Source organism: Micropterus salmoides, unplaced genomic scaffold (assembly GCF_014851395.1).
Source record: "Micropterus salmoides isolate LMB-PRFRI ecotype aquatic unplaced genomic scaffold, ASM1485139v1 Ms_hic_scaffold_8, whole genome shotgun sequence".
NCBI lineage: Eukaryota > Metazoa > Chordata > Actinopteri > Centrarchiformes > Centrarchidae > Micropterus > Micropterus salmoides.
In genome coordinates this window covers 16,360,100-16,383,231 of record NW_024044570.1, presented here as the reverse complement: position 1 = coordinate 16,383,231, position 23,132 = coordinate 16,360,100, and the positions used below count along the sequence as shown (strand labels likewise).

At 38.8% G+C, this 23,132-nt stretch overlaps 2 protein-coding genes across 2 annotated transcripts in view; both read right to left on the bottom strand.

Annotated features, from left to right (window-relative positions):
• LOC119893781 (mucin-2-like) overlaps positions 1-2,487 on the bottom strand; it is a 40,814-nt gene extending 38,327 nt beyond the window's left edge. Inside the window, 5 exon segments of the mRNA XM_038706116.1 lie at positions 254-442; positions 565-688; positions 2,022-2,199; positions 2,291-2,322; positions 2,403-2,487. Coding sequence (XP_038562044.1) covers positions 254-442; positions 565-688; positions 2,022-2,199; positions 2,291-2,322; positions 2,403-2,487 — 608 coding nt within the window.
• LOC119893780 (mucin-2-like) lies at positions 2,408-17,756 on the bottom strand. The gene is made up of 37 exons (XM_038706114.1): positions 17,662-17,756; positions 17,234-17,489; positions 17,021-17,135; positions 16,606-16,696; positions 16,379-16,512; positions 16,072-16,288; positions 15,258-15,383; positions 15,020-15,134; positions 14,768-14,918; positions 14,568-14,681; positions 14,418-14,487; positions 14,165-14,302; positions 13,514-13,678; positions 13,299-13,393; positions 13,090-13,216; positions 12,706-12,961; positions 12,502-12,554; positions 12,309-12,412; positions 11,939-12,090; positions 11,658-11,796; positions 10,878-10,988; positions 10,569-10,748; positions 9,985-10,230; positions 9,737-9,893; positions 9,064-9,192; positions 8,671-8,939; positions 6,782-8,559; positions 6,713-6,720; positions 4,822-5,103; positions 4,550-4,722; positions 4,231-4,405; positions 3,898-4,145; positions 3,542-3,731; positions 3,245-3,449; positions 2,953-3,127; positions 2,714-2,783; positions 2,408-2,503 (listed from the first exon to the last, which is right to left on the bottom strand). Exons 1-37 carry the CDS (start codon positions 17,735-17,737, stop codon positions 2,490-2,492), a joined length of 7,104 nt encoding a protein of 2,367 aa, XP_038562042.1. The 5' UTR covers positions 17,738-17,756; the 3' UTR covers positions 2,408-2,489.
• Positions 17,757-23,132: the final 5,376 nt, after the last annotated feature.

The window sequence follows — 23,132 nt, the reverse complement described above, 5'->3', positions numbered from 1 at the left end:
TAACTATTCTTGTTAGTTTTGAAAATTGATAATCATGATTACAAATTTAAACAATGAACAAACAAAAGCTGGATTGGCACAAAGACACAAGATAATATATGAGATGGGACATAAATAGAGTTGCAATTTTTTTATTTAATCAACAGATAAATACTCTCTCTACAATGACAATTATTTTGTAGGAGATGCAATGATTGTTAAGACAATATGGGAAAAAACTTTCACATCCCACATCCACTAATGTGATGATCGCCTCCTGCGAGCAGGTTGTCCAGCAGCTGTGTTGCAGTCTGTGGGGCTACAGCTACACTCCTCCACATGGATGTATGTGTAGGGAACCACATCTCCATTCAGGCAGTGCAAGTCAATGGTGCGATTGCTGAAGCGTGTCTCCTTACAGCAGGAGCAAGAATAATGCAGAGCTGCTGCTGCTTCAGAGTACCTGAAGAAAGCAGAGGCAGGATTGATTAATAAACTTAAAATCTGCAGAAACTATATCAAAAATCTTAATTTACCAAATGTAATAGGTTGTGATATGAGAAATATTAATAATATCATGCTTACTTGGCAAAAGTGTTGCAGGATCCTTCACAATAGGGCATATCCACCTCCTGGTATGACTGACAATCCCTGAGCATAATCTGGGTTTTCATGGATTCTAATTTGCAGGCCTTCTCCCGCTCCACACCTTTTCAAAAGAGACACACCCTTTATTTTACTGTTTTCATTTAAGTACCTTCTATCTAAAAGTAAAGAAAATGTCATACTCACAAATTTTACAACAGCCATTTGCTGCAGTCTGAATTGTGTCCTAAGAAGGAAAATAAACAACATTTCAAACTATTTTCAAAAGGGATGATGTCGTTTGCTTTCAGAAAAGGATTTAGTATAAAATCAACAGCATTTATTAAGTCAATGGAAAATAATTTATTGAAAGTGATACTTACAGGTTGGCAGTTGCTTTCTTTGAATGGTGGGCAGACAGTGTGTGAACTTATCGTTGTTAAAGTTTCACCACTCTTCACACAGGTGTAGTACTCGCACTTATTCTCAGGTGGTGACCAGGTTTGTCCTGGCTGGAGAGCAGTGAGATGTACACACACACACACACACACACACACACACACACACACACAGATATCAAAATACTGAGGTACTTTAACCTATTAAATATGACCATGTGGAGTCATTACCAACAGACCCAACTTACCATCAAGAGTTGCTTGGTGCTATTGACACTGACGACACACTGTGTCTGTACACACTTTCCACAGCATTCATCTGAATCAGTTTCCACATATTCATATCCCTGAAAGAAAGAGGGGATTTAGTTGCCAAGTCCAGATTTTCACCCTCCCAGTAAACATGTTCTGAGGAAAAAAATGTGTATATGGTAATAATGGGTCATTTCTCTTACCATTTCACAGTTTTCTTGACAATGCTGGAACTCACAAGTTATCTTGAATAGACGAGTACTTGGGTCCACTTCATTGGTACAGAGACACTTCTGACATTCTATTACAGGAACCAAAGTACCAGGCTAGCAAATAAAGAAGAAATTTATTCTTACTTGTGTTTCTAACCATACAGAAAGCAATAGATCCTATTAAATGACAAAGGTGATATATTAACAAATTACAAATCTTTCTCACATTTCCATTTCTTATTTACCTGGTATTCACTTCCTTTGTGGACACAAACTCTTTTAGGCTCTAAAAAAGAGCAAGACAATGGAAACTGTGTTAAAAGTGTCACTTCTGTCACTAGGTTCTTTATAACGTCAAACTTAATAAGCTCACCACATATATGTTCTTGACAGCATTTTCCTTCAGGAACACTGACAACTGACGTGTATCCAACTGGACAGTTCATGCTGGTGACTGGGCAAGTGTTGCTGTGACATTCTATGGTGATGATCAGACAATGATAGTAAATAGTTAAGATCCATCCTCCAGAGCTGTTGATGAATAGGATTCTGAAATCTGTGGAAGTCAAATGTGCATTGAGGCTAGGTAACTTACGGCAAACATCAGCAGAACAGCAGGGGTCTGAGGGATCTGGTTGTTTGACAAGGACAAACCCTGGACCAGTGCAGTTTGTTAGAGGGGGTGTTGGGCACACCTTAGGCTTACAAGACACAGTCTTGGAGGACTCGTTGCAGATGCAGTTTTGGCATTTGTACTCAAACCTCTCATTAAACTGAAAGAACAAACCACAGTAATGACATAATTATCTCTTGCAAGTAAATAACACTAGTTAGGATTTTAACATTATAGAAGACTTGGCTCACCTCACGCGGAATACCCTCAGGATCAAGACATCCTGTTGGAAAAATAGCAATCCTGTAGAACTTCAAGATTGATGAAATATATTCAACTCAATGATAAGACTTGAGGACTTACCACACTTATTAACACATAGGCCAGACTCTTTGTTGAAGAGTTTCATTCCCTCAGGACAAAAGCAGCCCTCAGTGGTGAAGTTCATGGTTAGTTCATTAGGGCTGTAATATTGAATCATCAGGAAAGAACAGATAGTACTTATTTGAGATCTCAACACAGTAACACAGTTACTTTACTGTTTTCTAATATGCTTATTACTATGTTGTTAACAAGAAATATGTACTGTCAGTTCAGTTAGATCCTTGTTGTAGGAAATGCCAATATGCAAATAAACTGTAAAATGAGCACAGTTCATTTTTGTTGAAACTTACTTGTCTTCACAGGTTGGCTGTTCTGCAGGACCACATGGCTTGTACACTTTGTTTGATGGGCAGGCACTTGCTGTTAGTAATTAAAATAACTCAATTGGTTATTTTTAAAAGGCATACAGCGTACATACTGTATACAAAAAAAGCCTGTTCAATGCGTGCTAGATACAACAAAAGTAAAATAAATGAGTTTCCCCTCCTTATTATACTGATCCTAGAATTTAACATAAGTGGTTGCCTACCACACAGTTTGTATGATTCCTCCAGTGAATGCAAACCCCTGCCTGAGCACAGACAGCAGCGTAAGTCTGCAAACTTGTGCACTCCACTACTGGGTTGGAAACATGGCAGCTATCAAAAACACAACCTCGGTGGAAATTGTCAGGTGAGACAAAGGGATGGCATTCTGCAAAGACACTGTGAAAGTAAAACATATATTAAAACCCAAATAAAAAAGCTATTATAATTTAACTGCAATATGTCAAAGTTAAGGGGGTGAATGTGAACTACTACGATAGATTTGAGAATGTCTACCTGCTCTTCAGCAGATCACACATGGAGTCTGGCCTGCAAGGAGTTGGTGGAGGTTCAGGTTTACTGGTGGGCAGTACAGATGGTATCTGGCAGTTAGGTTGAGATATGTCCTTGGTAAGCCAATAGTCAGCCATTACGGCACAACTTTCCACTAGCTGGCCTCCAGGCAACATGCAGTCATCAGTCTGGTTGTTATTGCATGTTCCTGACAGCAGAGTCACAAAACAGTTAATATTACGGTCTAAACTCAAGCAAATGATTGACCAATATGGCAGCTGAAGAGAGAGATGTTCTTACCACAATGACCCTGTGTGTTATTGCCAAAGTTTTTAAATGGAAGATTGACACTAAAGCCAGTGATTCCAAATGTAATGACCACATTTAGACGAAGGATCTCCAAAATCAAGTTAATGCCAGAATTCAAGATCTTAACACCTGTTTGTGTGGGTAAATAAGGTAGCTTCAGAGATGCTCCATCTTTGAGTGCCTATAGGAAAAACAATAAATACACTATATGACAAGAAAAAATATAATATACTATGACATGACTGCTGTTTCCCTTACATTAACAGTATTAATCTCCATGAAGTTAGTCTGGTGAGCTTTTCAAAATGTATAATGTAACTATAAAGCCTTCATGTCACCCTATTTACCTCTAACCGTGCTGCTCCAACAAGGTTATGATTTATGAGCGTGAAAACATGTCCATTGTATGATATAATTATCGATCTCGGACAAGAAACATCTTCAGTGGGATCACAAAAGACATTGTCAATATAAATCTTCAAGTTGTGTTTTGGAAAAATCTCTTCCATCAAGACATAAGTACAATTTCCTTGATAACTGTAATAAAGTCCATCAAATGTGTTGTAATGAGGATCTCCCCAGCCTTCACATACACCTGAAAAGAAAAACAAAAAAGTTTAAAATCTAAAATGTATTTAAAAGAGAAACATATGAGTTATTTTAACCATAGAAAAACGTACAGTCACAAGCGTAATGTCGGCAGCAGAAGTACTCATCATACACAAGAACTGGTTTCTTTCCATTGGCACAAGTGATGTTCTCAATAGGTGGACATTCATATGGAATTATTTCAATTGTATTGTTCTCAATGCATCTGGCCATGGTGCAGTTGCACAGATAAAAAGTATCATTTTGCTGATGTAAAGAGAAAAAAGGGGGTAAAATCACTGCAAGAAACCTGTTTTTCTTTTCATTTGCAAATGTGCAGTGTTATGAAATATATGAGTATAACATAAATTAGTACATGTTTTAATGTGCTAGGTATATTAAGATTCTTACTCCTACATCCCATTCAGGGCAGGTAGGTACAGAAGGAGTGGTTGAAGGAGTGGTTGAAGGCATAGCCGTAGTCGTGCAAATTTCAGTCTTGTTGTGAATCTCACAAATAGCAGAACATGTCATTGTGAGACATACACCTGATCCAATGTGTTCCATGTCAAATATTACATCCCCTAATGGTGAGAAAACACAGCGGTAAATCTTTTGAATTTGAAAGAATTTGAGACTGCATATAGCTTGCCACTGTCAAATATTTAAATGTATTTCCTTACCTGGACTATAATGCTTGCCATTAACTATACAGAAGCATTCTGTAGTTGGTGTTGTAGATGGAGGCTCAGTTGGACCTTTTGTGGTTGTAGTTGGCACTGTGGTAGTAGTGGGAGTTTCAGTTGTAGATTGTGTGGTTGTAGTTAGAACTGGTGTTGTAGTTGGAGGTTCAGTTGTAGTTTGTGTGGTTGTAGTTGGCCCTGGTGTTGTAGTTGGAGGTTCAGTTGGACCTTTTGTGGTTGTAGTTGGAGGTACAGTTGGACCTTTTGTGGTTGTAGTTGGCACTGGTGTTGTAGTTGGAGGTTCAGTTGTAGTTTGTGTGGTTGTGGTTGGCCCTGGTGTTGTAGTGGGAGGTTCAGTTGGACCTTTTGTGGTTGTAGTTGGCACTGTGGTTGTAGTGGGAGTTTCAGTTGTAGTTTGTGTGGTTGTAGTTGGCACTGTGGTTGTAGTTGGAGGTTCAGTTGTAGATTGTGTGGTTGTAGTTGGCCCTGGTGTTGTAGTTGGAGGTTCAGTTGGACCTTTTGTGGTTGTAGTTGGCACTGTGGTTGTAGTGGGAGGTTCAGTTGTAGTTTGTGTGGTTGTAGTTGGCACTGTGGTTGTAGTTGGAGTTTCAGTTGTAGTTTGTGTGGTTGTAGTTGGCACTGTGGTTGTAGTGGGAGTTTCAGTTGTAGTTTGTGTGGTTGTAGTTGGCACTGTGGTTGTAGTGGGAGGTTCACTTGTTTTTTGTGTGGTTGTAGTTGGCACTGGTGTTGTAGTTGGAGGTTCAGTTGTAGCTTCTGTGGTTGTAGTTGGCACTGTGGTTGTAGTTTGTGTGGTTGTAGTTGGCCCTGGTGTTGTAGTTGGAGGTTCAGTTGGACCTTTTGTGGTTGTAGTTGGCCCTGGTGTTGTAGTTGGAGGTTCAGTTGGACCTTTTGTGGTTGTAGTTGGCACTGTGGTAGTAGTGGGAGGTTCAGTTGTAGATTGTGTGGTTGTAGTTAGAACTGGTGTTGTAGTTGGAGTTTCAATTGTAGTTTGTGTGGTTGTAGTTGTCACTGGTGTTGTAGTTGGAGGTTCAGTTGTAGTTTGTGTGGTTGTAGTTGGCCCTGGTGTTGTAGTTGGAGGTTCAGTTGGACCTTTTGTGGTTGTAGTTGGCACTGTGGTAGTAGTGGGAGGTTCAGTTGTAGATTGTGTGGTTGTAGTTGGAACTGGTGTTGTAGTTGGAGGTTCAGTTGGAGTTTGTGTGGTTGTAGTTGGCACTGGGGTTGTAGTTGGAGGTTCAGTTGGACCTTTTGTGGTTGTAGTTGGCCCTGGTGTTGTAGTTGGAGGTACAGTTGTAGTTTGTGTGGTTGTAGTTGGCACTGTGGTTGTAGTTGGAGTTTCAGTTGTAGTTTGTGTGGTTGTAGTTGGCACTGTGGTTGTAGTGGGAGTTTCAGTTGTAGTTTGTGTGGTTGTAGTTGGCACTGTGGTTGTAGTTGGAGGTTCAGTTGTAGATTGTGTGGTTGTAGTTGGCACTGTGGTTGTAGTTGGAGTTTCAGTTGTAGTTTGTGTGGTTGTAGTTGTCACTGGTGTTGTAGTTGGAGTTTCAGTTGTAGTTTGTGTGGTTGTAGTTGGCCCTGGTGTTGTAGTTGGAGGTTCAGTTGGACCTTTTGTGGTTGTAGTTGGCACTGTGGTTGTAGTGGGAGGTTCAGTTGTAGTTTGTGTGGTTGTGGTTGGCCCTGGTGTTGTAGTTGGAGGTTCAGTTGGACCTTTTGTGGTTGTAGTTGGCACTGTGGTTGTAGTTGGAGTTTCAGTTGTAGTTTGTGTGGTTGTAGTTGGCCCTGTGGTTGTAGTTGGCACTGTGGTTGTAGTAATACATATCTCTACCTCACAACATACTCTGATCTTATAGTTGAAGCATTTCCGTGGAGGTCTGACCTGATCCTCTTTTCGACATATCAGGCCATATCCAACATCACAGGTAACAACTTGGCCAGTTTCACTCACAAAGTCATTGAAGTCTTTGTTAGGAGAAATTGTTGCTCTACAATCAATTTCTGTGGGTTTTTTGCATATTTGTATACCACTATCTGTGATGTTCTTGTATGTTTCCCAGTCACTTTTGTCCTTTTGAGGGTTATGCACATCATACCAGTCTGACCACTCACAGGTTGTAATACACGGAGTAGTGGTAGGAGTTGTAGCTTCTGTGGTTGTAGTTGGCACTGGGGTTGTAGTTGGAGGTTCAGTTGGACCTTTTGTGGTTGTAGTTGGCCCTGGTGTTGTAGTTGGAGGTACAGTTGGACCTTTTGTGGTTGTAGTTGGCCTGGTGTTGTGGTGGGAGGTTCAGTTGTAGTTTGTGTGGTTGTAGTTGGCACTGTGGTTGTAGTGGGAGGTTCAGTTGTAGTTTGTGTGGTTGTAGTTGGCACTGTGGTTGTAGTTGGAGTTTCAGTTGTAGTTTGTGTGGTTGTAGTTGGCCCTGGTGTTGTAGTTGGAGGTACAGTTGGACCTTTTGTGGTTGTAGTTGGCACTGTGGTTGTAGTTGGAGTTTCAGTTGTAGTTTGTGTGGTTGTAGTTGGCACTGTGGTTGTAGTGGGAGGTTCAGTTGTAGTTTGTGTGGTTGTAGTTGGCACTGTGGTTGTAGTTGGAGTTTCAGTTGTAGTTTGTGTGGTTGTAGTTGGCACTGTGGTTGTAGTTGGAGGTTCAGTTGTAGATTGTGTGGTTATAGTTGGCACTGTGGTTGTAGTTGGAGTTTCAGTTGTAGTTTGTGTGGTTGTAGTTGTCACTGGTGTTGTAGTTGGAGGTTCAGTTGTAGTTTGTGTGGTTGTAGTTGGCCCTGGTGTTGTAGTTGGAGGTTCAGTTGGACCTTTTGTGGTTGTAGTTGGCACTGTGGTTGTAGTGGGAGGTTCAGTTGTAGTTTGTGTGGTTGTGGTTGGCCCTGGTGTTGTAGTGGGAGGTTCAGTTGGAACTTTTGTGGTTGTAGTTGGCACTGTGGTTGTAGTTGGAGTTTCAGTTGTAGTTTGTGTGGTTGTAGTTGGCCCTAGTGTTGTAGTTGGAGGTTCAGTTGGACCTTTTGTGGTTGTAGTTGGCACTGTGGTTGTAGTGGGAGGTTCAGTTGTTGTTTGTGTGGTTGTAGTTGGCACTGTGGTTGTAGTTGGCACTGTGGTTGTAGTTGTAGTTTCAGTTGTAGTTTGTGTGGTTGTAGTTGGCCCTGGTGTTGTAGTTGGAGGTTCAGTTGGAACTTTTGTGGTTGTAGTTGGCACTGTGGTTGTAGTTGGAGTTTCAGTTGTAGTTTGTGTGGTTGTAGTTGGAGTTTCAGTTGTAGTTTGTGTGGTTGTAGTTGGCCCTGTGGTTGTAGTTGGCACTGTGGTTGTAGTAATACATATCTCTACCTCACAACATACTCTGATCTTATAGTTGAAGCATTTCCGTGGAGGTCTGACCTGATCCTCTTTTCGACATATCAGACCATATCCAACATCACAGGTAACAACTTGGCCAGTTTCACTCACAAAGTCATTGAAGTCTTTGTTAGGAGAAATTGTTGCTCTACAATCAATTTCTGTGGGTTTTTTGCATATTTGTAGACCACTATCTGTGATGTTCTTGTATGTTTCCCAGTCACTTTTGTCCTTTTGAGGGTTATGCACATCATACCAGTCTGACCACTCGCAGGTTGTAATACACGGAGTAGTGGTAGGAGTTGTAGCTTCTGTGGTTGTAGTTGGCACTGGGGTTGTTGTGGGAGGTTCAGTTGTAGTTTGTGTGGTTGTAGTTGGCACTGGTGTTGTAGTTGGAGGTTCAGTTGTAGTTTGTGTGGTTGTAGTTGGCCCTGGTGTTGTGGTTGGAGGTTCAGTTGGACCTTTTGTGGTTGTAGTTGGCACTGTGGTTGTAGTGGGAGGTTCAGTTGTAGTTTGTGTGGTTATAGTTGACACTGGTGTTGTAGTTGGAGGTTCAGGTGTTGTGCAGATTTCATTTCCAAATATCACTGTTGCATTAAAGCATATTGCATGGTAGCACGTTCCCAAATTGTCAGTCACGTTGTAAATAACATCATTTTCCTCATATCTAGTTCCATTGTAAAAGCAACCTGGACATTCCTCCACACACATCTGGGTCTTCTCATCAAATATGGGCTTATCTTCTGGGCATACAGGGTAACAGCCTGCAAAAATCACAGAAGCTGAAGCTGACCAGGTACTCTTTCAAATAGAATCACTTCAACATTTACTATTTTAACAAGCACATGAATGAGAGGTAAGGTGAGACATCGTGAGTTAACCTCTTACCTTCCAGGTGGGGTATAGGGTTGCTACAAATTCCTTGTGGATTCAAGCAGGTCTTGTAGCAAGGTGTGTGGCAAGGGTTGTAGTGCCATTTGCATTCACCTGGGCTGTTGTAGTAGTCACAAAAGACAGCTAAAAGAAAAGACACAATGGATGTTATGTTTTAAATAAAGGAAATGTTGATTTAAAACAGTAGATTCATCTCTGTATAAAGTGTCACTGAGAACTCAAACTTCAAACCACCTGTTATATTCTTGCATTCGATTTTAGTTAACAAAGGAAGTTGTCACTCACACCAAATGTCAGAAAAAAGAATAGTATAGATAATGATAAAAACAACCTTCATGCCAACAAAATAAATTCAATAACATTTTATAACACAAAATCACACTTCATTTAAGCATAAATTGAAGTATACAAATCAGGGAAGTCTTTAAAAACATACTTTTCATGAAGCATGCACTGATACCCATAGAGTCTCTGTAATATATGTCAGCTTTAATTAGATTTGGTGCCCATTCACACATTTTATATATAATAAAAAATAAACAGGGCAGAATATAATATCTTAGCAAAGAATTCCCATACATACATCACACATATCAAATCTCAAATGCTGGGGTCATAAGGATTTGGGGATCTAAAAACATGGTCTTGGAAATTGTTGTTTACTTACGACAGATCTCTGGAGTTCTCCATGCAACACAGACACCGGCCTCATTACAAGCTTGAGCATAAGATGCAACTGCTGTGCAGAAACACTCACAGTCTCCTCCAGAGTCACAAGCACATGAGTCTGTCACACAGTTTTCATAAAATGGATGGGGATCTACCTGTTTAGTTATAAAAACATATGATCGATTTTTATAATGTGTTTAACATTAAATCATGTTACTTTAAATGATGATAATTAGCAAACATTACCTTATAGTGGCAGTCTTTGAAAGTACCATCCTTTGCAATTATAATGCTGCACATCATTTTTGCCCAGTGATGTCTATTAGGTCTTGCTCCACAAGGGTCAACATTCATTTCCACATCTGCGCAGCTGCTTGACACTTTCCAACTGTTTGCAAACTCTAATGGATTGCTCACTGCCAGCTGACCCTGGGTGGTGAAGTCATTCTGTCCATCACCGTCAAAATCTCCACACAGGCCACATACCTCTCCCTGTATGGCCGAACAAAAGGAGTCAGTTCCTTACTTTATAAGAGGACAATATTCTATATAGATACAAGAAACAAGCATTTTCCAGGCGTCACTACACCTGTATTATGTTGACAAACAGAATATTCAATTGTATTTACTTCATATGTTATGAATATTGGAAGTGTTGCCATTTTTGTCAGAAAGCTTATAAAGGGCAAAACAAAATGATCAGCCAAGATAGAAAAACTACAGATGAGAAAAAAATGGTCCATCATATCAAAACTCTAAAACTCTGACACTGAAAGAGATTTCAGTCATCATCACAAACAATGACTCCATCAACAACCACAGTGACTCACGCTGTGCCGTGGTTCTAGGAGGACGCGAACAGTTGTTTTGCGATCCCACATCACTGTCAGACCAATGGCAGATTCTATAACCAGATACAACCCAACCCTCCTTATTTTGTACTGAATCTGAGGGCCATCTCCAAGGTCCTCTTCCTTATAGTGACCCTTTGATAGTTTGACTTCCATTCGCTGCAATGTTAAGGAGATTTCAGTTGTTTTCATTGTAAAGTAAAAACTGCAGCTTGATATATGACATAATGTATTGAGTTATGTTCAGAATTTTAGGCACAGAAAGCAGGTGCTGGTATTTTGTCTTACCCCCAGTTGGATTCGGACAATTTTGGAGCATGTAGTACCTGTAGTTCCACATGGTACATTTTCTGTGATAACACCAAAGTTGTCCTGTACTGTTTTAGTCCCACAGTTGTTCTTAAAAGAGAGATATTCATTATTATTATTATCAACATTTTGCATGTTTGCTTCACAGTACACAGAGACCATTGATCAAATCAAACTTCAGCTTGGCCTTTACTAGCCCACAATATTAATATTTTTCCAGAAAAGCTAGGACATAAAATCAAGTGTAATTGATCCCCAGGAGAGCACAATCACATTAGTTATATGCAATTTTCATTCATGTTTCTCATTATGACAAGCACTTATTTTAAAGTGAATGTCAGTAAATATACCATAGTTGAGGCAATCATCAAAAATTGACTGTCTCTTAACTCTGGTGTTCAAGATTAGCAATAGGTTTTATAAACGTCATCCATGAATTAATGAGATGGAGACTGAGAGGATATAATATTAAGTATAACTTTTGGCTGTGTCTTAAATCACTCCCTACTTACCATATAGTGCAGTACATTTACTGTATATATTTTATTAGATTGTTAAATTGTACAAAAGATCCATGGCATGGACACTACTTTTTACTGACAATCCCACCATGCAATGTGCTGCATTTTGAATTCTCAATTAACTGCTCACGATTAAGTAAAATATTAAGTGTACAAGATAGTGAGTAGTGAAAGAGCGAAAATGGGGTGATTTCAGACACAGCCTGTCATTTAGAAGATTTTGACATGCTTTGTTTACCTTAACAGCAACATATTCGCAATGTCCTTGAAACCCATATGTTCGCTGATCAAATGTATTGTAGTGACCACTCCCATAAATAATGCAAGTTCCAGGACATTTTTTCTCTGTGCACTCCCAGTTTCCATTTTTGCAGGTACTAGATGTATCGGAAATTGGGAAAAAAAAAAAATAATAATATAGTGATTTGAATACTGCAATTAAAAAAAAAACATGCAGGCAAACATGATAATATTTGTTTACCATGCTACATCATACATCTGATTAAAACAAGTTCGTACCAGCTGTTGCACTGGTTAGGGATTTTTGTTCCAGCACTATAAAGACGCCCATCATGCTGACATGGACATTCATTTTCTTTCACACAGGAGCCTTTGCCATCATCAATAAGGCCACCTGGACACTGACAGCCAGATTCACACTCTGTGGAGTCCTGGGAAAATGGAAAGATCACAGGGATAGAAAATGAGAAAACACTACTGATACTTGTTAAGAATTACGTGTGCAAAATTCTCCAGAAAATGCTACAGAAACTAATTAAGGTGTAACACACTGTATTGTTACATTACACCTTTAAATTCAGGAAATATATATTAGATCCAGTGATTTGAGACCAAGACGTCAATTTGGACTCATGCATAAATAGCTCACACAATCATTGCTGTCCAGATTTAAACAAGTTCGAGCACACTGCAGTCCAAGCTCTCCTGTGCCTGCAGTGGAGCAGTTGTAGAATACTTTTGGAAAAGGGCATACTGTAAAAGAAGCAGAAACTAATTTAATATACATTTATCAACCAAAAAGTTGTGTTGTGCTTAAAAAACAAACAAAAAGTGAAACATACTTGATGAGCGGGATCTCATAGAATGGCAATGAAGTATTCCATTAGTGCACACACTAGAAAAAGACATTTTAAATTAAAAATAAAAGTACAACACTAACAATTTAGTTTCTCACATACAACAGACATTGCATTCATGCTAAAAACCTTAGTCCAGGATAAATTATTTTAAGTCCATTGACACCAAATTGCAAACAACTTACTCACCAGTGCTCGTCTTTCATGCTGATGGACTTTCCTGCCTGGATGTAGACTTCATTATGGTAGCAGGAGCATTTTGCCATGGGGACGCACAAACCGTTTTCATTTAGGTAGAGACCCTCTGAGCAGGAGCAGCCATCCACAGGCAAGAAGTCAGAAGTGCAGCTTTTCTGCTTTGCGCCCAACGATCTGCAAGTCAGCTGGCATCTCTGATTCTTGTAAGAGAAGGTCTGAGATGCTGGACAGCTCCTTGTGTATTTATCTGTTTTGTGCACAATGTAAAGTTGATTACTTCATAGTTTTATGTCTAACAAACGAAAGGGAAGATGTTCATCAAACTCACTCACTCACTCAACTTTACCAAAACATAACAATGAAATAAATACTTACCGCAAACATTCTGTCTCCAGTCTGTCAGGAACACTCCCTTTGATGCACAAGCTCTGGCATAGGAGGAGAAGACAGCACAGAGGCAGGCCTCACTCTTCTCACAGTTACAGCTAGCATAAGTACATCGCTGCAGAAGAGAGCAAACACTTAACACAAAATTATACTCATCAAAATGTAAGTCAGTCAAAGATGAGAATTTTTTGCTGTACCTTGTAGTACATCTCAGGATCCGTCACTGAATGGCACTGTGCAAAGGTACTGTTTGGACTTAGTAGCAAGGTGCACCAGTGTTTTGCGTAATTCTCTAAAAGTGGAGAACAATTAACTTTTAACTTTTACTGTCCACTATTCTGTTGAACTGTCTAAATGTCTAATAAACAAACAAACAGTAGTATAATCAGTGAGTGTATTTTTTTTTTTTTACCATTTTCCACACTGAAGGCACAGGGGTCATCAAGTCTTTCCTCTCTGTCTCGGCACATGAAGTTAGCCTTCCAGGAGTTACTAAAAGTTGCTGCTGTTCCCTCCACGATCCCCTGTGGAGTCTTCATGTCATCAGACAGGACCATGTTGTAGTTCCCACATAAACCTAAAGACACGGGATTAGGAATATGGTTCATTTATTGTAATTAAGATAAAATTGTATACAATTGATGTATATTTGAAAGCCACCCCTATTTCATTTACTCATGTATTTATATACCTTATATTGTTTTTTTGTTTGGAGGGATTCAGGGATGGGTGGAACATGATGGGGTGACAACCAGGGATTTCGAAATTTTCTGTGTGATTACTGACTATTAAACTATTACCAAATATTATAATACACATTTGTGTCCAACTGTTTAGCACTACTTAGCCAATAAATATTGTGGGTTTTTAACTGATAAATTTATAAGACTGTATTGTTTTGTTTCATAATACCCTAATAAATCAACATTACTGTTGTCATCATTGCCAGACTGTAGTATGCAATATCTACGGCAACTAATAATGCATTAATGTACTGTATTCTAATGTTACAAAATAATTTGATGATGCCAATATTTCATGTGAAGACAAAGGTAAAACGTACCACGTGTCTTTGCTCTGTAGCTCTGTTCCAGGCTGACATAGACTTGCATGACAGGCACATGCTGGATCTGAATTTGCAACCCAAAGCTGGTCTGGAGCAAGATGTGAAAGGATGAAGCATGGAATATGTTGATGTCACCTTTGAATAAAGACAAATTCCCAAAAAAAGTCAGATCATTTGCTGATGCATAAATGAAAGAAGACAATAATATGTATAATTCATACATACAAGAGTTTCATATTGTGTGACCCACCTGAGTGGTGTGGCAAAGTGATAGTCTGCATATTCTGCTTTACTGTACCATCGGAAGTGAACGTCAACACCTGAATAAAAATACAATTGATCATTGGAGAGTTGCAGATATCAGTATGAATTAATAAATAACTACTCTTCTTTAACTCACGTTGTTTTTGTCATTGTTCAGCAGGATTTTAAGGGTCTTAAGACAAGTGTCAGACTCTAGATGTCTACATGGCACCAACTGAACCAGGATGGTAAACTTTGGACTTGAATCAGTCTGAAATACACATTGTATGGGCAAAATTAAATAGCAAATTTCTTTCATCAGCAAATTATATATTTTTAAAGCAACAGTTGATTCACCTTGCTTTCCACCTTGGCTAGGGTGTAGAAACAGTCTCCATGAAAGGTGTAAGTTTTCCCATCAAATGTAGTTACATGTGAACCCTCTTCCACTGCACATGTAGCAGGAGTCTGAAGGCTCTCACAAGCCCATCTACCCTCAAAACATGTGCTAGAACAATTCAAATAATTAAAGTTAGCAAAAAAATATAAATGTTTAAGGAGACCAGTATGAAATATTATGTTACTGACATTATGAAATACGTGACATACCATTCCTCTCTGTCCTGTCGGTAAACTTCACCAGGGTTATAGATTTTGTCGTGCTTGCACTGACATTCAGATTGAGCAATGCACCCTCTCAAGGAAATATCATCAAACACAGTTCCTGACATAAACACATGTGACATGAACATGAATATTCACAGAATAGGAAGATGAAGTCTAAAAGAAACTTTAAGGGTAACAAAAACTGAAACATGAAAAATGTGCATATGTAAAGAGTACCAACCAGGAGGACAGAAGCAGCCATCCATTTTGTGGCCTTCACACAGTGAACTTGTGTCCAGATGTGTGCATGTGTCTATACAAGGGGAACCACTCTCTTCATAAACCATGTTGAATGGGCACTGTTTAGCTGCGAAGATAAGGTGCAATTGACAAAAAAACTGAGGCAGGTGTGAATTATTCAATAGTATATCAAAGGTGGATGAAACTAATTTTATTTAGTGTAACAAAAGTAGATTTGTTGTGTAATTATTTCACTTGCACTTGTGTAGTTTGAAACTGTTTTTGCTAAATTGTAAAATAGACACCCTAGAGCTACATGAGAAAATGTAATAATATTCATACAGTAATATCCATCCATCGTCAACCACTTATCCTGTGTACAGGCAGGAGCCAATCCCAGCTGACATCAGGCGAAAGGCGGGGTACACCCTGGACTGGCCAGTCCATCGCAGGGCCACACATAGACAAACAACCACTCATGCTCACACCTAAGGACAATTTAGGGTCACCAATTAATTACCTAGTCCGCATGTCTTTGGACAGTGGGAGGAAGCTGGAGCACCCGGAGATGCAAACTCCACACAGAAAGGCCAGGGCAACGGGGTTTGAACCCGCGTTGCTGTGAGGCGACAGTGCTAACCACTGCAACACCGTGCCACCGTATACAGTACCATAGTACCTTTAATTCAAAGAACTATTAAAATATTTAAAAACCTTTCACTGAGCTTTTTTCAGTGCTTTAGTAACCTCTCCATCCTGTACTGTATAAATTATTAAGATGTTAACAAAACAAAAATAGAGGACACAAACATTACCACAGAACTGAGGTGTCCTCCAGTTGGGAGGCTGCCCTCCTGCGTGGGAGCACTGTCGAGACAACTCCGAAAGCGTGCTGCAGACACAGAAGTCATTTGTTCTGTTGTTGCAGCCACACATGTCCTGCACACAGGCCTGGATGTAAGGTTCAGGGTTAATCAGTTTGGTGCAGGAGCTCCAGGACTCTGAACGAAGCATTCGTTCACAGGTGGTTTGCTAAAAGGTAAAAAGAGATGGGTAAAAGAGACAAAGTTACTGTGTTGAAAATGCTACAAAATGCCAAAATTAGTTGGATAATAAACTCACAAACTCCTTGCATGAATCCGGCACAGTAACAGCCTCCAGTGATTCATCTTCCTCTTCAAAAGGGTCCTCGCAATTGTCGTTTGGACGATGGACTTTCTGATTGTTGCCAAACTCAATGGGGCTCATTTTGCGACCTGCAGTTGATTGTAATAATAGTGTGAAATATCAAAGATACAGTGGATGATTGTTTGAATGCATAAATACCCAAAGTGAATAACCACACATACCATTATGAATGAACTCATTGTAGACAGAAACACCATTGAAGTCTCCACAAAGTCCACAAGTTCGATTAGCATAATCAGGATCCAGTTCCACCTACAACACAGCAAGGGGTTTGTACTATCATACTTCAAACTTATGTACTCTCATTACCACTGTTTTATTTCTTATTTGTCAAGTATAACTCAATCAAGAGAGAGAAGTGACTGAAAGAATCCACATGAATAAAAGACTCTCAACTTTTTTAAATCTTTTTTTTTACAATGCACTTGTGCCTCATACGATATACTTTAAGGAGAGCTGTGTAGATATATTTTTGCCTGGGGTATCACACCATAGGTGCTCTGATGTTCTTAACAAGATACAGTTTTTAGCAGAGTAGGAATATAGACGATGAAAATCTTTATTTTAACTTTTTACCATGACTGCATCATCACCATTCCACGTGACAATGAGGCCGACTTTAGATTGGAGCTTGATGTAAACAGCATTTCTTTCCACTTGGACCCCTGCGTTGTAGTATGGCATTTTGATACTGGGAACAAGAAAAATGTTTTTTTATTAAATAATTAATAAATGTCATAGAAAAGAGGATTACACTTGTTTTCACAGGCAATACAGCTTTTTACTTACGGAAGACTATTCACAGTGACCTGGCTCTTAGTGAGGTGGAATAAATGGTCATTGATGGTGACCACCACATAACTGACTGTAGGGTTTCCATCATTCTCTTTCCTCTTCATGTGCACTGAGAACTCCTGGTAGGACTCATGGCAGTCTGAGGCCAGGTTGTATTCACACATACCAGGGAACTGGTACACATCACCATCAAATGTCTTGAAGTGCTCTCTTCCCCAAGTGCTGCAGATGCTGCTGACATGGTTGCGAACTGGGGATGATTTTAAAGTGTAGAAAACAATTTTGAGTTAGTAAATGCTCTACATTACTGATATTGGAGACAGTGCTATACATAATTCACTTGTATGTATAAATAAAGCAGAATAATCAATTCACACAGTCTTGAAAATGTTCAACAGTATCCAAAACCATTTGAACCTTACCCAGTCTAGCTTGGACATCAATGACACTGGCAACAGACAAAGAAAGGAAACACAACCACACACATCTCCACCTCATCCTTGTCACCCTGGGCTTGCTGTCTCCTGAGCAGGTAATAATCAGACTGCACTTAAAAGCCCTTTATATTGAGACTGCACATTTTTTGCTCCCACCTTCTTTGGAATGGGAACTGATGTTTTATTGCCAAACATGTGCTGAATGGATGTCTGACGCCTTTCAAAAGTCCAATATAATAATTCCTACATCCTCCTTATCTGTTGATTGAACAAATATGTTTGCACTTTAATTCAGAATTTGTATTCCAGAAGGAATGAGCAGCAATAAAATAGTTTTGTTGACAGTGCGCTCCTCTGTTCTACACTTATTCTGTAAGTAGTAGTAAGTCATTATGAAATAATTAATCAGTGTCACAGACTGATCAGGACTTGAGAATTCTATGCTGTGACATATTTCTATAAAATTCCATGTTACATTTATATATAGATATACAAATTGTGTTATTAATTACAAAAATAGTATTATTACTGGATTATTGTCCAATCCCATCATGCCCAGTGTCAGCTAGGATACACTTGATTCCACAGCCCTGCACCGGAAAAGCAGCTATAGATTACTGATATGTGTATGAACATGTGTCAACTATGCCCTAAAGTGTATATTTTATTATTAATGATAACAAGTTACATCAGTGTAAAATACAAACTAAATAAAATCAAATCATAACGTAGCGTAAATAAATCCACTGAGGCACTGGGAGCACTGGGAGCACCATGTCACCATGTCAAACTACTTTCTCAGTATGATCCTCAGGAAACACTGGAGCTGGTGTTACACTGAAATCTGTGACATGTACGGTAGTTCTACGGAAGCATATTGCTGACACGAAAAACAGATCAGTGTGACATTATACCACCAAAAGTTTACTGGCATAAGTGGAGGTTTTTTATGTTATAATAATGGCATTTTATGCCTTTATATGAAAGTAGTAGAGCACACATTAGAGATGACAGGAGATGAGGGAAGAGATGCATGGGGAACGACATGCAACAAATGTCCTCTGCCAGACACGTTGCTGTCCAGGGTGCCAATGGTTTTTGTTTTGTTTTGTTTGTCGGTTGTGGTTGTCTTTGTTAGGATTGTGTGTTTTTGTTTCATTGATTTGTGAAGTGTCTGTGTGGGTTGATACATATTCAAAAAAATTAAATAAAAACTTGTTAAAAGAAAAAAAATATTTATTCACTATTACACTACTTGAAGTTAATGTATGTTTTAAAGTGGTAAGAGAGCACACTGCATTTTTTAAATGTCATCTCGTTCATGAATAGCACAGGATGTCCAAGTGAACTCATTGTATTACATCCTTGATTACAGTCATCCTCTACCTGCAGTGTCACGCTAACACACACACAAGTCTTGGCATCGTATCAAACTGCAGCCTTATTCAACTCTCAGTCAACGTCATGACAATAATTTTGTCTAGTGGCTAAAGTAACTATGTGTTTAAACCCCATTTAATGGTCGAAAACTCTGTAACAGACCAAGAAAAGTTCACTAAACAGTTAATTAAACACCAAAGTAATAGCCTACCCAAATTTCTTTGATAAACAGATGCTTCAACCGAGTACTTTACAACAAGGGAGGCTATTAATTACTCCAGCTGGTAGGCTGATCTTTTACATCTCATCACACACGTTCGGCCTTAAGAAAGCTGTTTACCCATTTGTTTTATCTATGGTTACATCTTGGAAACAAACATAAAGTTATTTAGCATGTTCTCAAATACATGTTCAGTGGGAGCTCCTCCAAGTGCAAACAGAGCTTTTTGACCACTCCTACAGAGGGACAGCTGCATCATGAGGAAGGTGCATAGATATTTATGCCTGACAGCATATCCTGTGTTGATTCAGGGAGGACAGTACACTCCCAAATTACGTAAAGACAGTTTTGATTAGAGGCAGGACCATTCAAGATTTTGTAATCCAATCCATGTTGACATAATAGGTCTTTAACATCCTTACAGTCAGGCTTGTCATAATTTCCCATACAACAGACTGAAATGATGCTTTAAATGAGGCAGTGTGTGAGAATTCACAGGCTTTAAAGAAGAATAAACAAATGTAAACAAGAAATTCTCAAATACATGAATTTGCTGCAGTATGTTTTCTACATTCATTTACATTTTAGAATATATTTTACTTTAAATTTAAGCAGGGTTAATAGTGTTTTTTTTTTAAATCTTATATGCTACAATATACTCAAGAGTGTAATTTAAAATGACTTTGGAAAGTTTTCCACAGGTTATATTATGGGAAATATCAATCATTATTTATGATTAGGTTTAGGTAGTCTGATGTGATTATTTGACCACCAGACCAGATCGCTATGCTGGCTCCAATTAGTTGGAGGGAAAGGTGTGATCAGAATAAGATTTCTCAGGAAGTTCTCCATTAAATCAAATGATAAAATTTAAGATTTATGTACCTTTGACCAACAAGGGATTTTTATTTAGTTTGTTTAATTTTTCTATAACTCACTCAACCTCAATCACATTTGGCCTGCAGGTTATCCAAAACAGAGAATAAATTTATTTATTTATTATTATTATTGTTGTTATTATTATTATTATTATATAAATGTTTAGAAGTAATGAAGTAGATGCAACAGAGACATGTTTTATGTTTTCAGCTAGAAAGGTGAAATGACAACACCATATGTGCTGTTTCAAAAACACACAGAAACCATGTCTACTTAGATGTGCTCCTTGGGAACACTGCCAGTCATTAGCAGCTGATGCTAATGCTGAAGTAATGGCTGTGATCAAAAGTTATGAGCTGCAAGTAGCAATTATTTTTTATTATCAAATTGATTATTTTCTCATTTAATCAGTAAATCACTTGACCTATATTAAATGTCACATAATTGTGAAAAACTGTTAGCAGGAAATTTATTATATAAAATTTTTCACTTTAAAAATTGTCTTTGATTGTAATGTTTTTATTGACTGATCGATTATTAGACTAATCATTTCAGTACTAGTAATTATTACATGGCCACTTAACACTACTATTATTAGTCTAGATGAAGGTGAACATTTTTATTTGTATAATGTTTAAGATTGTTGGGTAAAACAGCCAAACAATCCTGGGACGGTGGTAGCTAACAAACAAATAAATATAATCTAGCTGCTTAATTTTTTCCCCCACCTATTTGTCTCAAAATCCACCCTGTTGTGCTGTGATTGGTTAGCACTGACATTTAGAAATTTGTAGTAAACATAGTGCTGTGTTATTCACCAAATTATATTTACGTATGTGCATCATGGCCCTAAATTTCTTTAGCAGAAAATAAAAACTCACCAGCGGAAGGCGGAGTGAATGACAATGGGTCCATCAATAAATAAATAAATAAAGTATATCTTCTTCAATTAGATCATGTGCCCATGTCCTCTGTTAGCTAGCTAATTTCTGCCACCGCCCCAATACTATGGATGCGAATTGAATTGTTAGGGCTGGTCAAAACACTGAAAAGGGTCATTAAAAAACACCACATCCCTGTGTTTTTTAAACCCAAGGACACACTAAGACAGACATTGGTGGTACGCCCCAAAGACCGCACACCCAAACACAAGAAAAGCAATCTAGTGTATGCAATCCAATGCAGTGAGGAATGCACAGACCTGTACATTGGGGAAACTAAGCAACCACTACACAAACGCATGGTTCAACACAGAAGGGCTAACTCCTCAGGTCAAGACTCAGCAGTTTACTTACATCTGAAGGACAAGGGGCACTCGTTTGAGGATCACGAGGTGCACATTTTAGACAGAGAAGATAGATGGTTTGAAAGAGGTATCAAGGAAGCCATCTACACCCAGGTTGAGAAGCCGTCGTTGAACAGAGGAGGGTGTCTACGCCACCATTCATCCCCCACTTACAATGCTGTCCTTTCATAACTTCCCAGGAAACTGAACAAGCATTTCCACTTGGCCTCAGGTGACAATGGTCGTTCAGACTTGGCCACTGGTGGTTCTGACAACCATGACGACTGTCGTTACTACAGCCAAGAGCACTAACGAACCAGCAGGATCGACGATCCTAGCTAACAATCCCACAGAGGTTAAATAGCTGAGTTTCCATACCAGTCAGTCAGAACTGAAGAAGTCTCTTGGATAAGGGAGGAAACGTCTTCCAGTTTTTCTTTTACAAATTCCAGTTGCCCTTGACCTCAACCTTTGTTGGATAACAATGACCTGTAGGACTGAGAACCTTTACAGACAACCATAGCCTACAATTTCATTAGTAGTAGTTATTGTTGTTATAGGCTACAGTTTGAATAGTTTTTCTTCTTGGCATATCCTACTTTTTTCTTACAAGTTGCTAAACTTCATCATCACTTTGGTGTAGTTTTTTTTAACTGAATGTCCCATAGGTCACTCAGATAGCACTGGTGGCCCTTATTTAAGGTTAGTAAAACATCTAACTGTACCTTATAATGCACTTCACATGTGGCTGGTATTAGACAAGGTTGTTCAATATCTCTATGTTAGTCACCCACATAATGTCTACTCATGTCAAAAAATCTGATTTTTTAGGAATAAGGGCTGTAGATTTTGGAGATTTTAAAATTTTTCAATTAACGGATGATACTGCATTTTTTTTTGAAAAACCACAACCAAGTCACCTAAGCAATATTCTTTATTGATGAGTTACTAAAGTCTCAGATTTAAAGATGAATCTAGATAAATCTGTTTTGTTTCCAATCAAAAGCTGTAATCTATGGGATTGTTATGGAATCAAGATAAGGTAAGCTACTTGGGCTCTATCTGTAAAAGTGTAGAGCAACGATATAAATCCAATTTTGACCCCATTATTGAAAAATTAAAATTAAAACTGAACTCATGGTTAATGAGATATTTCTATGGTAGGGTCCTTTTATCCAAAGCAGAGGGGCAAGCACGTGCAAACATAGACATCAAAAGGGGCTTCAGCACCTGCCCTTTTTCTTCTTCAAGAGAAACTTTTTTTCTGGGATGCTTTTTTTTTTAAATAAATGAATATACAGTATTTTTATTCCTGTTTGCAACAGATTCCCTGTCAAACAAATAAATTTAAGGAAAAAAAAGGAAGGAAAAGGAAAAAAATCAAATAGGCTATCAGGTCGGAAGATGAGACTTTGGAGTTCAGATGCCCTCTCTCTCTCTCTCTCTCTCTCTCTCTCTCTCTCCCTCTCTCTCTCTCCCTCTCGCTCCGCATCTCACTGCGTAACCAGTGTGCAGCATACAGACAGACAGACAGCAGCCCCTCCAGCTTCTCTCCCAGCAGTATTTTTCTTGGCTTGCGTGGAGGTGCGTGGTGATTAATAAAATACTAAACTACCAGTGCCTCGAGTTTACCGCTAATTAAACAGATGACAATATTGGCTTAGGCCTGTGTCTTACTAATGCATGACTTAT

Coding starts and splice junctions, on each gene's coding strand:
- LOC119893780 (XM_038706114.1), bottom strand. CDS start 17,737: ATGAGGTGGAGATGTGTGTGGTTGTGTTTCCTTTCTTTGTCTGTTGCC. Junction 14,488..14,567: donor TGAACAATGACAAAAACAAC/GTGAGTTAAAGA, acceptor ATTTTTATTCAG/GTGTTGACGTTCACTTCCGA. Junction 13,679..14,164: donor CTACAGAGCAAAGACACGTG/GTACGTTTTACC, acceptor CCGTGTCTTTAG/GTTTATGTGGGAACTACAAC.